This window comes from Pleuronectes platessa, chromosome 23, assembly GCF_947347685.1.
Source record: "Pleuronectes platessa chromosome 23, fPlePla1.1, whole genome shotgun sequence".
NCBI lineage: Eukaryota > Metazoa > Chordata > Actinopteri > Pleuronectiformes > Pleuronectidae > Pleuronectes > Pleuronectes platessa.
This window is the reverse complement of record NC_070648.1, coordinates 13,588,886-13,605,015: the sequence shown is the minus strand read 5'-3', so window position 1 is coordinate 13,605,015 and position 16,130 is coordinate 13,588,886. Positions and strand designations below refer to the sequence as shown.

Below are 16,130 nucleotides of genomic sequence, written 5' to 3'. Positions count from 1 at the left end.
TGTTGCTTTATTTTAATAATGCAGCTACAAAGGAATTTTTCGTAATGATTGTATATGGGTCCACACGTCTGACTTCTTTCATCTGTATAAACATTCCCCCCCCCCCCCCCCCCCCTGTTTTCCATTTTTCTGTGCTCATTTCCATTTCATAGGGAGGAAGTCTGACAGATACGGATATTTCTCTGCCTGCTTAGCATTTGAATCAAACATCAATGTACAGGTTCTTTAAATGCTCCTTTGGCCTCTCACCCCACTCTCTGTCTAAATCTCCTGCTTTCGTTTCACTCAAACTGGCTCTCACAATTGTCGACTTAAACCTGCATTGAGGAACTTTTGTCTCCCCCTTCTGGCAGAGAGAGTATTAACACAGATATTGAGCGATCAAGCGACATACTTTATGTGTCTTCTCTCATTCCTTTCTGTTTGACCTGCTGATCAGCTTAAAAAGCATCGTGTGGACTCCCTATGGTAGTGTTACATTACTGATGTTTAAGCTGCATCAGTAGAATGTTGGCCACTAGGGGGCAGCAGATCAAGCTGTAAACACAACTTCTGGCATAAAGGGTTTTTACTTAAGAAAGTAAATTTCGATTGGCTGCCTCTGTGCTTTTGAAGGGGAGGTTAGGCTTTGGTTGTGGTGATGGGTGTTCTTTAATAAATATAAATTCAGAAAAGGTAATGGAATGCTAAGAAAAAGATAAATAAAAACTTTAATTAAATAGATAAAGCTCTAGAGTTTGCAATCTGAAATATTCTTATTCTCTGCTATGCTCGGGGCTTCAGTGAAGCAGCTCCCCGGACGTGTACCATAGCAATAAATAGACACCTGTACGGATGGCTGTTGTCGACGTAGTTTGAATAAAGAGGCATAACAGGGAGAGGAGAGCAGGGATATGGCCGGGAAAAATCGACATGTCCAAAACACGGGTCTCCACCTAAATCAGCGCTCTTCAAAATAAAAGTGTAAATCAGTCACTATATTCACAGAGAGAAGGAAGTGTTCCTGTGTCTGGTTGTCCTCAGGTTTCAGACTAGATAAACATCACTGAAAGAAGGTGCATGTGTGTGTGTGCGTTCATGTTTGTTTGTTTGTGTGTCACTTATTATGAATTTGGTTTTAACCATCAACACTGAATGTATTCATCACATGGTTCTGGCTGGATTATCTCTATATCTATACACTTTATATGTCAATGTACCAGTATAATAGATTGTTTATGTGTATGTGTGTGTGTGTGCAGGCTCTCACACTTGCAGGAAATGAAAGTCTCGTACACTTAAATGTTGTAATATCAACACAACCTGTTCTGCCATGTTCACTAGACACATAACCACTAAACAGGTTATTGGCAAACTCCAAGAATTATGGGAGATAATAAGGCAGCAGAGTAAACCGTCACAATACTTCTGTCTAGTGAACATACATTATAATTTTTTACATTTGTCATGAAGCAACAACATGAGCAATACTGGCCACTTTATGTTTTTAAAACATAAATGAAATAATCTTAAGTAAAGTTTGAAAGTAATCTGGAATTCAACTCATCCCCTAAAAAACTAAGCTACAGACAATCAGGTAGTGATCAGCAGTTTATAAAATATTTTTCATGAGTTTGATGAGACATGAAACTAAACCAATGCAATGACAGCAGATTCAAGACTTCAACATAGGTAGAAACAATTTGACCCATTAATGGTAATGTTGCTGTCTGCATTAATAGGTTCCTGTTTTTTTTCTCATATATCTGAGTGGTTATATATGACATAAGGCCAAATATTTATATATGCAGCTTTAAGTGGTTCTTTTTACTTAAATCCAAACACGTATGTGACAAGTACAGTATCATGTTACAGACCATTTATAAAAAGCCACCAGATACAGTCACGCACTGTTTTCAATTACTTTTATTGAACATTTATATAACTTTTTATTTTGTATTATTCTTCTACAGTTGTTTAAGGTAAAAATAAAGAAAAGTGCACAGCTTCTGATCTCACAGCTGACACGACTGCATTAATCCTGAGATCACACAGACTGAGCAGCCATCTTCTTAGCTCTGCGAGAAGCTCCGGACTTCCTCTTCCCTTTAGCCTTGTTGAGGGGAAGTTGTGGTAGCTTCTTGCCTCCTTTCTTGGTGTTAGAGCGCTGACTAGCAGGGGGAAAAGCAGACACACATGGTTAGGACGTGCAAATATCTCATGCCTTTGGGAGAGTGATGCACAGGAACCCTCACCTCCTGATCTTGGACACGTCTCTGCGAGGGCAGGCTTTGCGTCTGTGCTGCAGGCTGCCGCAGATGAAGCAGCCCTCGCTTCCTTCGCTCTGGCCACACGGGTGGTCCGGGAGGGCACAGTGACCACACGTCTGACAGTGTTTCCATGCTTTGAGAAAACAAACAAACAATGAAATACACACATTAATATGAGACGGAAGGTAATGACATGAAGCCTTCTGCTTGTTTTGATCCGCAGTGCCTCTGTATAAAACTGAATTTTTCAATATCTGATGTGATTATGTAGACATTTACTTACATGGTTTGACACATTTCTCACAGGCTGAGCAGTGCTTCCATGCGCGACCATCCTGCAGACACGGAAAGGAAAGTTTAATGGACTGCTTTTATTTGAGGTGGCAACGTATAATGTATGCAGAGTGCTGGTTTTGTACCTTGGATGGACAGACGTTGCATTTGTCACAGTGTTTGTTGATGGACAAGACGTATCTCTGACACACAGAGCAAAATCTAATAGGAGGAAGGAGGGATGCATGTTTTAACATGGAAAATACACTGTATGAGCTGCATAATCTTGTAACTTGAGTGATATCCTCGGTGGTGGATAAACTATGCAGCAGGGCCACCATTGCTCTGTTACCGTAAACATATTTCTTCTATTTATGTACCCACATTTCCTTGTTTCTTATTTGGCATATACACTGATCAGCTGATGCTGCAGGCTACAACCACACTGATAGATTTTCAAGTTCAACATATCACTTTTGCTAGGTTTACAAGAAATGTTGCTGGCAACGTTTTAGTCTGAAAACTATTAAAAAAACGTAACTTTGTTAATTTCATTCCCACTGAAAAAATCATTATGGTATTAATACCAACAAAATCCCCGTCGTTCAATCATTATTGAGCAACCCTGCCAGCCACTTCTCCTTCTTTTTCTTCTTCTGTTGGTTAATGCTTTCTCAACCTACTACAATTGATCCAAAGCTCTTAATTATCCAACAAAGTGTTCTGATACCTGTAGCCCTCCTCTTTGGGCAGGACAACATCTTTGGGACAGATGTTGGTGAACAATCTAACAGGAGACTGCTTCCGGCCTGTCTTCCCATGTTTGTACAGAGGATGATTGTCGTAGTCCACCTGTTTAGAAACAAAAAAATCATTGTTCATAGTTCACAGAGACAAAACCTTCTGAACAACCTGTCGAAGGTTTATACTTAATATATAATATCACTAATATCAGAACATAAACAATCTGCAGTAAATCAAGAGAGAACCAGCGACTGAGTATTTGGTTATTTCACTTATTATAAGACTACACAGTATCCAACACTGCAGATGTGATATCAAAATAAAACCCAAAGAGAGTCTCCATGCCTTCTGGGTCAATCTGAAGCTGTTTTAAACCGTCTGCTGATCCCCTTTACCAGTCATTAAAAACAGATTTCCCGTCAGTGTACCTGGTAGTCCAGCATGGTGAGAGTGGGGAGGCACTCTCGGATGCGAGGCTCAAAGAAATACGGGAAGATCCACGTCATTGGCATGTCAGCATCACTGCTCTCTGCACAAAAAAAACACACACATTTGAGTTAAATTCCATTTAAAATAGAATCAATAGGTGAAACTATTTAGTATACTTCCCTGAGATGTGACAGACACTGAATAGGTTGGAACGGGATCTAAAGACTTTACTGCAGAGGGTAAATCTTTTTTTCATGTCAATGGGAAGTTGAATCTGAAAGAAACAGATTCAACCCTGTTGTGAGTTAGATGGATCTGACCCTTCACCAAGCCCGTCCCATTTAGTAACAGCTGCTATGCAAATATGGATCTGTCCCACTGGCTTAATGGTGGCAGATTTCTTTAACATGTCTTCATTGGAGCTTAATTTCAAATGAAGACGAGAGCAGCTTTTCAGCTCTGGAGTTGCTGCTTAAACTGTTACAGGCAGATTTGATCAGCTGTAGCCTGCCAGCCAACCAACAATATCAGCAAGTGCTATACTGAGTGCTTAACAATGGATTCGACTCTGGGGGCAACAGCCACTATTTGGGGCTTTCGGTTTAGACAGCAGATATCCGGGCCAGGACGCCATCCTCCATATGTGTTGGATGGTTTGATTAGGTTCTTACCAAACAGGCTAAATATTTCTCCTCATAAAACACAAACAGTGACACTTTTTGCAGCTGTTTTGGGCCAGAAAACATTTGGACTAATCTCTATTACCAGCTTCCTGCATGAGGATACAGATACATTTAACAAAGCAGATAGACGATGCATGTCGGTCATGTGTTCAGCCTCTTTTGCTCACCACACAGATTGTGTATCTTCAGGTGACCTGAGCCTGCTATAGAAACGGACACCAGAGGCGTCTCTCGCCAGATTCTGCATATTCACATGCAGAGTATGTTTATAGAAACTAAAGTGACACTGACCAGAGCTCTGCAGCTTCTTCCATGTCTGTGAGATCAGAGAGAAGCTATTGGCCAGAGGTTTCACCAGACCACCGAACGGAGGGTCAGCCACCATCACCACTTTCTCCTTGTCACTCTCGTTGAGGAAGGCCTGCAGAACCGCACTGGAGGCCTGATAAGAGACAAAGCTTTAATAAACAGCACTGGGAATGGAAATAACATGGGAAATAAACATGTGTTGAATCTTTACCTCTCCACCAAAGAAGTGATGGTTGAACATGTTATAGTGACAGAACTCATCCCGGCTGTAGAACTGGGCATATCTGAAACAGAGGTGGATGAAATGTTTTGTCAGAATTACATATACTCCTAATGTCCAAAATCATGCACTCAAATTTAGCCAACACCCTCCAGGATCCTGAAGTGTATTAACCCTGATAACAAAAAGGTGTGTGAGTGCAACCTGCAGGCTCAAGCTTGTGACCCAGGGACACGCCCTCTTTGCACTTCTACCGCACACATTCTTTACAGAAACAGACGAGAGACGGACAAGAAGATCTCAGGTAAGAAAAGCTGAAAAAACAACGTACAAATGTGTAGAGTTCAGTCTGCGGGATGGATATAGTACTTTTACAGCATAAGGAACTCTAAAGGTTATTCTGCAGTAAACAACACACTATGTGACTGAATAACTGGTTTTAACAGACTTTTCCAAAACCGAAGGACTGGTTTTCTCTTCAAAACACAGCCAAAGGAAAACTAAGGAAAACTGCTGAAATAAAGTGCAAAATGCCAAAATACTTCAGCTTGACGTTTAATGTACAATTGTTGTTTTGCTCTGCTCTCAGAAATGTCAGAAAAGGAGTTGCTATCAGTCGGTAATGGCCAGTCAACAACGGCTCAGCCAGAGCAGTGTGGTGTCACAGCGCCCACTGCAGGCGCCCGCAGTGTACTGGAGGACGGACTGAGCCTCACTCCGCTGGACTCCAACAGTGACTGGCTAGTTCAGCCGTTCCCACGCTCACCAAAACTTCACAGGAACAAAGGCAAAGCAGGAAAGCCCTCCCAGGTAAACAAGAGAGTGGTGGGGCTGGAAGATTTTGACAGCTCAATTTAGAAAGTGTCTGCATGGAGCCAACATCATAAATTATTCCAAGAATTTCTTGTAATGATGTGAAATAAAACATCTGTGTGATGAGGTTCACATTATCTGAACAAGAGCACAAACCAGGTTGAGCCCTTTTCAGCAGCATAGTCAGTGCTGTTGAGAGAAATGAAATGAACCGAGACAAATGAGAAGGTCTGTGTCCAGACATGCTCAGCTTTGGGTTCAGTAGGTGTCTCCCTGGAAGCTTGCGTTGTGCTCTATACAACTTGCAGTGTATTTGCTTGTGTATTCTTATGTTGCAATGAGGTTATGTTTTTGTGTACATCTTTCTGTATGTTCGCAAGAATACGCAAAGAAGTACAGTGTTTGACAGCTCAACTCAAAATGTGTCTTTTGGGTGAACTTCAGGGGACTCACAAGATGCAAGCTCACATTTAACATTGTTAATGAAGGTGAAGCACATTCATACTCAGTTTACTGAACTCTGCTCTCTACAGGAGCAGCTGTCCAGACAGTTGGAGGAACTACAGGCCGAAAAATCTAAGACTGAAGCCCACATCCAATCTCTGAAAAAACGAAAAAAGGATCTCTCTGTAAGTATAGATCCAGATGCTGACAATACACAAAATAATTTACTAAAAGACATCAGAGTGCGAATAACTTAAATACAGGGTCCGCTCCATGTTCCTCTCTGTAGAGGAGCACAGAGACGATGAAGCAGCAGGTCCGTGAGCACTTTGAGAAACTCCTGGCTGTCCTGAAGCAGGATGAGCAGGCCGTACTGGACTCTCTGGAGCTGGACCTGAGACAGACTAGAAGCAGACTGGACCAGGTTCTGAAGACGTGGAAGCAGCACCAGGACCAGGTGACCAAGATCATGGGCAGCACCCAGAGAGCACTGAGCAAGAGTTCTGCCACAGAGGAAGATGAGGTCTGACTCATGTCTCTCAATACCACAGTTTTTAAAAACATTGTAACTTAAGGTATTTCCATGCCTTTTTAAATTAGTGTTTCTCTTTATTTTTCCTCTCAAGGGTCAGTCTGAGACTCTGAGGTAAAACACTACACCATCAGATGAATCGTTTTCAGCTCCATCTACTCCAGAGCTCAGTTTCTCACCTAGTCTTCACTTTTCTTTGATCACTCCTCCAGTCCTATGAAGCCAGACGCCTCTGAAGAGGAAATCCGACTGAATGAAGAGAGATTCTTAAGGCTTCGTAAAACGTTATACTCTATTTCCAAAAGCCTGAAAGCCCAGCTGCAGAGGAAGACCCTGCTGTTAGGTACTGACCTGATTATATTCTTCATCTACTCATTTTGGGATAGTCAGTCAAGAAGTGGCCTAAACACGTGCAAGGAGTTGTTTTAGATTTTGCCCGGAGCCACAAAAATGTCCACATTCCTCCTTTATCCTCATTGGATAATAGTATTGTTTTTCTATTTGATTTACAGATTCATGCCCTGTGGTGATTGACAGACAGACGTGCCATAGCCAGATCACAGTGGACTCCGAGGGGCGGGCCATGTCCTTGTCAGACTCTGGCCACTCTGCTCCGGAGCATCCTCTCCAGTTTGACAAAGTGTGCTGTGCTCTGGGTTCGTCTCCCGTCACAGTGGGTCAGAATTACTGGGAGGTCGACGTACGCTGCAGCCCTGCCTGGGCTGTGGGCGTAGCCTACACCAGCCTGCAGAGGAAGGGCCGAGACAAGGGAACCAAACTGGGCCGGAACAGGAACTCGTGGTGTGTGGAGCTCCGGAACCGCAGTCTGTCTGCATGGCACAACGACCGGCATGTGGCGTGTCAGGGGGTCGGGCAGACCCAGATCGGAAAGGTGGGTGTGTGGGTCAACTATGGCAAGGGTCAGCTGATATTTTATGACGCAGACACCATGGTCGTCCTGCAGAGGTTCACCGCAGCCATGACGCCGGTGTTCGACAGGGCTCATCACCAGTTCACCGAGCCCCTGTACCCCGCTATACGCTTCCTGAGACCACCGCAGAACCAGATGGGGCCAAACCATCTGGACATCTGTCCCCTCAACAACCTGTGATCGTCTGAGGAGACTTCAGGGAAGGGGCAAAATGGACAGTGATGTTGACTCACCTTGCCAATGATAATGTGCGCTGTCCAGTGTTCAACCTTGTCTGACAACACTTGTTCAAATTAGATTAGACTAGGGTAAGTTGTCTGACTAATCATCTTGGTCATCATGTTGTGATGTCAGAGGTGGAAGAGTCGGATTGTGTTGTTGAGCAGCATTTAATGAGTCATATAGCACAGAAAGCTTCAATATTAACCATGCAATGTAATAGTCAAGCCTTTTTAAGTCTGTAATTTTTGAGTAAATCATTCACATTTTTTTCTTTCTTATCACAGAAAGTATGTTGGTAAAGGAAAATACAGGATTCTGCATCATCATTAGAGTGTGATATCGTCTGCCACAGTGATTATTTTTAGATATTTTTCTTGTTATGGCACATTTGAGGTGTTAACTCCAACGCCTGTTAAATCAGTAGGGAGGGTTGGGAGGTGAAGTTGGGAGGTTTCCAGCAGAAGAAAGACTGGCAGCATAAAGTCAAGACAGGACAGGCCCTGGATTAAGGAGAAATTTGCTCCAAATACTGTCATGAAACCACTGAGACAGAGCAGCTGTCTGTAACAAGAGAAAATAAGATATGACAAACTGACCTGAAATCAATATCCAGCAGCAGACTCTTCATTGGCTCGTGGTTCTGCTCCAGGTTGCGCAGCTTGATCAGCTCCTGGAGTCTGACACAAACAATAACAATCATGAGTAAAAACATATTTCAGTCTTTAAAAACTTTTTACCACATTTTTAAACCAGTCCTGCAACTGTATTTTATGATTACTTACAGAAGCTGAAATTAGTGACTATAAAAAGTATTTAAGGGTTTCCTTGTCTCTGATAAGGAGATGAGACTAGGTTTATTTAATAGCTCTGAAACTGACATTATTGTCTAACACAGTAGTAGTCTTTACTATTAGTTCAGTTCAGTATATTAGTGAGTGTGATTCGAGCAGTGTGCACGAAACTCTAATGGTCGACATCTAAGAGTAATTACTACGTGATAGAGCCCGACTGACAATTTGTATCAATCGTCACACTTATCAAAGATAGATCAGTAGTATTTTCTGTGTCAAAGCATAATTTATCATCTCCACTACAAGTGAACCAACAACCTACCAACCCACCGTGTATATAATATAAAGAATATCAGCCAATATGTCTATATCATCTCATTATTCCATACCATGTCTTTTCTAATCAGAGTTGTAAATATTGTTAGTTTGTTGATGTGCTCGGTTACACTTCTGTCCATCCCGGGAGAGGGATCCCTCACATGGAGCTCTCTAAGAGTTCTACGTTTTTCCCCTGTTAAGAGTTGATATTTGTAGTTGTTCCTCATTCTAGTTGAAGGTTTAGAACAAATGATTGTTGCATCTTGTTAAGATCTATAAGACAAATAGTAGTTTGTGCATATTGGCTATACTAATAAAATGTGATTAATTGACCTCAGAATGTTTTACTGTACTTAGTTTGTATTGGTTGTGTTGGTTTCTCTACTGTCAAATTTTACTACAGGGGAGATGTGTTTGTGTGATTTGGCTGAACATTAAAAACAGGCTGAGCCACCATAACGGAAACACACATGAGGACATGTTCTAAGTGAATGTCCCCCTCACCTGGGTGTGCCCATGCACAGGACCTTCGTGTAGCCCAGACCAGCTAAGGTGTCCAGCAGGAAGTGGGCGCTGCGGTCGGTGAACAGGTACTGGGCGTTGCTCTTCTTGTTGTCCAGGGGACGCAGCAGCACACTGGGCCTCTTCAGCTGGGCTGCGGTGACACCTGTGAGTCTGTGAGAGGCGTGGGCCTCGCGCACTCCTGCCGGGAGCAGAGTCTGACAGTCCTGACAGAACTTCTGCTCATCCGGTCGGAGGGAGGCAAACTTTTTGAACCTGAGGGACGAGGTAAGAGTCGGGGTAAAGAACTTAGTTAAAATGCTCAATTCTGAATTTGGTCAAATTAATTTGACTTTACATATAAGTCAGCCTGGGGAGAGGCGGTGGACTAGTTTGGGACTATCGGAAGAAAGTTACGGACACCAGACTGGAAGGTCCCTGGTTCGACTCCTCGCAGTGACAATAAAAACATACCTGGATGGACAACACCTGCATCTGTGCTAAAGTCCAAAGAGGGTCTCCCTACCCCCACTGTCTAAGTGCTGAGCAAGGCACCTTACTCCCCCAACATCTGCTCCCCGAGGCGCCGTGCATGGCTGCCCACTGCTCTGTGTGTCCTGCTATGTTCACCAGATGGGTCAAAAGCAGAAGACAAATTTCCCTCTTCTGCATGTATTGTGACTGTGCATGTGTGTTTGGGATTAATAAATATATCTTATCTTATATCAAGCTGATAATGTCTTATAGAGAGTGTCCATAGAGTAAATGATTTGTGTGAAATTTAAAAGTCAACAAGTAAATATGTGTTTTATAGTTTCCAGTCAGAGATGGCATGACTGAGTCCTCTGCTTTAGGTTTCTATTGACTGCAATGAAAGTGTTCACACCTAACATTCAAATGTTGAGTATCTCATCTCCCTTCCTCTCTCTATATGAATATTATCATAATTATTTGTGTTTGTGAAGACCAAATGAGTTTTTCACCCAGATGTTTCTGATGACAATGTTTTTTGTGTCGCCACGAGCGAAACAGAGGGTGAAGTTGGGAGGAACTGAAGCAACATATGATGGCACGCAGCTTTGAAGAAAGATTTTACAAATTTAGGAAAAGTATCAATCATGACATAGTGTTTATATTGTGAAAACAAACAAATCATGTATTCTTACAGAGGAGTGTAGAAATGTGTTTAATCTCTAGCGAGTCAGAGGCGTCAGCTGAGTAATCGGTCCTTCATATTTGGCCCAGGACGGATTTGGCTTCACATAGCAAAAAGAATGTCACCACATGAGTTCCCTGACCCCCCTCCAAATGTGTTTAGTTGTGATCGGATCTCAGAACGCATGTGGGCGGGTTCAGATCTTAACGTGGATCTGAACACTTGTGATCCGATCACTAAGGATAAATGTTAATACCAGATCTGAACGGGGAGAGACATAATTTTCTCCATAAGGTTTTTTCCAGCACACATGTGTCTATGCAAGCGTAGTATAGGGCTAACACAAACAGGCATCTACTTCCCTGGAGACCATGACATGCTGCAGTGGACCTCTCACCTGGCACAGTACTCCTTGTGGCTGACCGGAGGTTTCTTTGACTTGTTCTCTGCTTCTCTGGCCAACAGCCTGACTTCCGACACCTTCAGAACAAATATTAACAAAGACTCGTGAATACATGTCCACTGGTTCAGTCAGGGTGTCAGATGTGTCGATATCAGCGACTTGTACCTTGTCGTCCTCCCATTGGAAAAAACTGCAGTCTTTTCTGTCTCTACAGGCTGAGCAGGCATAGAATCTCCGGCCTGTCCCTTCTCCTTTGCTGACCTTCTCAAACAGCAAGGTAGGACCTGACAAAACACATGCAGCATTTATTTGGAAGTTACTTTGTCTGGAACAACCCTTGTATACCGGTATGCTGTGGATGTAGAGAGAGGTGGACTGAAATGAACACGGGTTGATTTCCTTAAATACTTACAGGAAGACACAACCTCAACTATTTTCAATTTTACAGTTAACAAGCAGCATGTACTCAGATAATTGAATATGACTTGAATATGAAGAAATACATTATATAAAAGGGGAAAGTGAACATGAGTATTCCAGTACTGTACAAAGAAAAGGACGCCTCATAATTTGGGTTCTTCACTTATTCCTACATGTATTGGTTATTGCACTGGAGGTGTGGGGCAATGCACTATATATAAAACTAATATTAGACCCTTAAGACTTAGACTGTTTAACTACATGAAACTTAATTAGGTTGATATTATGGAAAATATTATTCGTTATGTATAAAGACAAACACTTACTTCCACCTGATAACCTTACAATGCTATTTGAAAGAATGTTAAATAAAGAGGATCATAGAGGAAAGTATAATCAACATTACTAGGTACTCATAACAATAAACAGGATGTTTGTTTCTGTGTATGTAGTGAGACTGTGGAATTCTCTGGACAGGGATTTAAAATGTTGCACAGATATTATTCAAGAAAGGTTTTAAAGAAAAATATTGAAACGGTATGGAAAAAATCTGTTTGTTATATTATTTATATAACATTATTATTACTATATTTTCCTTCATGGTATATGCACGTGTATTGTTTTGTCTTTAGAAAACTATGAGAAGAACGACATTAACTACTCTAAATCAAATATTAGACACGTGTTTATCTTTTTTCTGCCAGCCTGTTAGCTTGTGTGAAGTAGTTTTCAAGTAAAGCCTCCATTACTATAAAAGCAGTTTAGTGCGGTGTTAACGAGCCGAATTGACTATAATACGTTGTTTGTCCGTAGCATGTCACGAATAACACTATTTAGAGATGGAAAATATATATTAAGATGCGTGAAACTTTAAAACGTCGGATTTTGTGAAGCGGTTACGGTGTGTTTTTAACTCCTGTACTTACCATGCGGGCAACATGGCGCGGGTTTACCTCCCTCTGGAAGAATCACCTCTATCCCGAGGCTGTCGTCGTGGGTCTCGGCCATGTCTTTAATATCTTTCATGTTCCCGAGCCGGTGAGATTTCCTGTACAGTCTCTAACACGAGAGATCAGCCATGCTGCTCCGAGTCGCGCACTTATGACGTATTCAAGTTTTCGTCGCAACAAAAGCTGATTGGCTGGAAACCAAACCGCAGCATTTGTTTTGGGATCAGTCGATAATTTATCTCAATATTATTCATGTCAATAACACTTGACATTTTCCTGAGCTTGGGGTTAAGTATATTAAAAGTAATTAAAGCTCAATACATAATCATTAATTAATAATAGGGCTCTGATCAATCTCCATCTGAGGAGGTATGTGACATGGGGTTGAGAGGTCTTCAAAAAGATGGGAAGAGGACCTTTAGTTGTCATTTTAACTTTATTTTTGGTCAAAAACTATTATTTTCCCATTAAAGCTGGTCATTTTAGACTTAGTCCTTTTGTAATTGCATATTATTGTTTCTTTATTCCGCATTTATATACACATACATTTTACTACAAAGAAAGATATTGTTGGTAAGTTGTGATCAGTTAGTGCCAATGCAGGATATCAAGCAGCAGCAGACAGTCAATATGTCGTAGACAAGAGAATTAGAGAAAGGCAAAAGATATAAATCAAATTTAAAAAAACGATATTAAATACAGAATATGTATATAATATACAGAGGCCTTTCACTACCAGATATTATTCGTATAGAAATGCGCTTGAGCAAAGTTCAGTGTCACAGGATGATAGAATGAGGATGTAAACTGTATTTGTACACTAGTATAATGAGATATTCAAATAGACGTGTCACTATATATGCATGTATAGACTGGTTAAACAAGTCTGGTATTCAAAATGAATATGAATATATAATGGTATTTATATATATATGTGTGTGTGTGTTTGTGTGTGTGTGTGTGTGTGTGTGTGTGTGTGTGTGTGTGTGTGTGTGTGTATGTTTACGGTTAGGAATTCACCATAGTATACTAAGTAACAATATATTTCCTATAGTACCAAAAATATACAGATGACTCATATTTAAATGTACTATATCACACAATCAAGAACTGCGATCACAAATTAATTAAACATGAAATCTAAACTATTAATAAATAAACTTCTATTAGTGTCCCAGTCCCAGTGCCCTTTGTTTACACTGAGTTCAGCTGTAGTCCCAGATCAGCAGCACGCTGCGCATTAGGACAGTTGTTTTCTTTCTGTAGGACTACAACTCCCATGTACCCCTGCCAGTCCGAGCACTGCGTTCATGCCTCATGCTGAGCAGCAGCAATCTGCAACATGCACGCTGTTATCTAACATGAGACAGGAAGCTGTTGGGTTTGACCCTTCAAAATAAAATGATGTCGCCTCTCGGTTGTGAACATTGGGACGAAGAATAAAATGAATCAAAACACATTGATCACATTCGCTATACTGCTCCTTCTTTTTATTAGTGATTGACACTTACTGATCGATGATTTACTCGCTTTACTTTAAACATTCAATTTACATTTTCACATGAATTAGATCAAATTAGTACAAACAAACTCAAATAGGTCTGCTAATTAGTGTTGAGATTAAGATACATTTATTTGTCCCAAACACATGCACACTCATGCAGGTAGGGAAATTTAACCTCTGCTTTTAACCCATCTGGTGAAGGTGAAGGACACACAGAGCAGTGAGCGACCATGTACTGCACGTGGAGTAAGGTGCCTAGCTCAGGGGCACTAGACAGGGAAGGGAGATTCCTCTTGGATTTTTGGACAGATTAATCCAGGTTCGTCTTTTTGTTTTTTCTCCGTGGTCGAACCAGAGACAAACCAGAGACCTTTTCTGCCCATAGTCCAAGTTTCTGCCACTAGTCCACCGCCTCTCCAGGTATATCGGTATGTAGAAGTTGACATGTACTGTTTCTTTTGTAAGTCAGAATTAATTTAATTTCAATTTGTCATAAAGCTAAATAAATCTTATATATCATTTATACTACATAGGATATTTGCGATGGGTTATATTTTATAATGTCCAGCCACGCACTAAACTTATCTTGATACTTAATTTGGGCTGTACATTCTATAGAATATGCACATACACACACACACACACACATATATATATACATATAAATATAAGGTATATATTATATTATATTATATTATATATAAAAACATTCACCCTTGCTCTTGTTGAGGGTTAAGGTTGTTGTGAATGAAGGTTGCTAAGCTCTATGAGACAAATTGGGATTTGTAAACATGGGCTGTACAAATAAAATATAATTGATACACATTTCAGATAATGGATATATGATGTATCAGCTAAACTGTTCCACATTTTGCTGCAACCCTATCAAACCCCTCCTTGGTGCGCTTTAATGAAGGCTTTTACTTTGAAATGCCACACCAGGATGCCTTCAACTCCTCCACCTGACTTGATGCACGTCTCGCTTCTCCACGGTGCGCCCACACCCACCCTGCACTGGCTGCTGTTCGAGGCGGCGCAGCCTCTGCAGTGTCTGCGGGACATTGTCTCCACGGTGCGGCTGTTCTCCAGTACCACTGCGGCCTCAGCGGATCCGAGCACAGCCGGCCTCCCTGCATTGCTCCCCCGCGTCAACAGCTCCATTCATCCCGCTGCCTGGCACTGAGGGCGTGTGCGCTCTGCGGCGGCTGGCATCACCATCCATGTCCTGTCAATGAGGAGAGAGGCTTGTTTACTGTGCATCATCTGAGCCGAGCAGACGTGTGACTGGCACCATGAGCAGCACTGGTAAGAACATGTCTCTTATACACCTCCTCGCCCCTGCAGTTGTTTTGATTCCAGCATAAAGAGCAATTGCTATAATATAGTAACATCTATTCAGGGCTTCTAGCTGTGATGATCACTCAATGCTTTGTCCTCTTATTACACAACCTGCAGTAGCATCCACTATGTGTGGTAAACTATACACTATGCATTTAGAATGTAGAGCCTAATTCCCATTTATCTCCCAGAGATCATCAGCATCAGTTTGCCCCCCTGAAATTTAAAATGTGTCCCTTTAAAAAAAATGAATGTCATGTGTATGAGGTGTAACGCCCACAGTGGGTTTGGTGGCCCTTTGCATCATGTTGCCCTGCGGTCCATCCCGGTGTGAAGAGGCATGGCCGGTGTCCCCAGCAGGCCGGACTCCTGGTGGTCTGCTGTCACGGCCGGCTCCGTCTCTGAGGAAAGACTCAGCCAGTGCACCGAGAAGCCTGGTCCTCATTTGAATCCTGTGTGTGCCGTGGAGTCCCGCAGCAACACTGCACTGTTTGTTTTGCAAATGGAAATGAATGCACACACTTTGCCAGAAGTAGCACATCATAACTTGTGCAGCTGCTTCATATCAGAGACTGTCTGAGCGTGGGGTGTGGCTGTGGATAAATTGTCAAAGGAGAAGATCTAAATTCTACATCAAGGTGCAAGTCATGCTTTGAATATTTTGCTTACTGCTTGGGAATAACTACATTCTTCTTCTCACTCTCATCTGTGAATGAAAATACTTAATGCTTACGTGACATCAGCTGACATTTTGCCAAGGAGCCCCCTTAAAAAAAAAGGAAAATTCCAATCCAATACAATTGAAGTAACTGGTGACAGATTCTTCAAACATAAAAAAAACCACACACCACATAGACAATTTGTGAATTTTCATTTTCGGGTGAACTATCCCTTTAAGGC

General features: G+C 41.7%; 2 protein-coding genes across 2 annotated transcripts; one reads left to right on the top strand and one right to left on the bottom strand.

Moving 5' to 3' along the window:
• Positions 1–1,887: 1,887 nt before the first annotated feature.
• Positions 1,888–12,538, bottom strand: zcchc4 (zinc finger, CCHC domain containing 4). Its single transcript, XM_053416776.1, has 13 exons — positions 12,365–12,538; positions 11,184–11,302; positions 11,013–11,095; positions 9,463–9,735; positions 8,446–8,526; positions 4,899–4,971; positions 4,670–4,820; positions 3,695–3,795; positions 3,253–3,374; positions 2,669–2,744; positions 2,533–2,584; positions 2,235–2,382; positions 1,888–2,150 (listed from the first exon to the last, which is right to left on the bottom strand). The coding sequence occupies exons 1-13, from the start codon at positions 12,462–12,464 to the stop codon at positions 2,027–2,029; spliced, it is 1,503 nt and encodes a 500-aa protein (XP_053272751.1). The 5' UTR covers positions 12,465–12,538; the 3' UTR covers positions 1,888–2,026.
• On the top strand, positions 6,823–9,298 carry si:dkey-219e21.4 (tripartite motif-containing protein 14). Its single transcript, XM_053416777.1, has 2 exons — positions 6,823–7,039; positions 7,209–9,298. Exons 1-2 carry the CDS (start codon positions 6,913–6,915, stop codon positions 7,805–7,807), a joined length of 726 nt encoding a protein of 241 aa, XP_053272752.1. The 5' UTR covers positions 6,823–6,912; the 3' UTR covers positions 7,808–9,298.
• Positions 12,539–16,130: the final 3,592 nt, after the last annotated feature.

Excerpts from the sequence above, each read along its gene's own strand:
- zcchc4 (XM_053416776.1), bottom strand. The coding sequence starts at position 12,464 with ATGAAAGATATTAAAGACATGGCCGAGACCCACGACGACAGCCTCGGG. Across the intron at positions 11,303-12,364 it reads CGCGCCATGTTGCCCGCATG|GTCCTACCTTGCTGTTTGAG; the intron begins GTAAGTACAGGA and ends GTGTTTTGTCAG. Across the intron at positions 11,096-11,183 it reads TCCAATGGGAGGACGACAAG|GTGTCGGAAGTCAGGCTGTT; the intron begins GTACAAGTCGCT and ends TTTGTTCTGAAG.
- si:dkey-219e21.4 (XM_053416777.1), top strand. The coding sequence starts at position 6,913 with ATGAAGCCAGACGCCTCTGAAGAGGAAATCCGACTGAATGAAGAGAGA. Across the intron at positions 7,040-7,208 it reads GAGGAAGACCCTGCTGTTAG|ATTCATGCCCTGTGGTGATT; the intron begins GTACTGACCTGA and ends TTTGATTTACAG.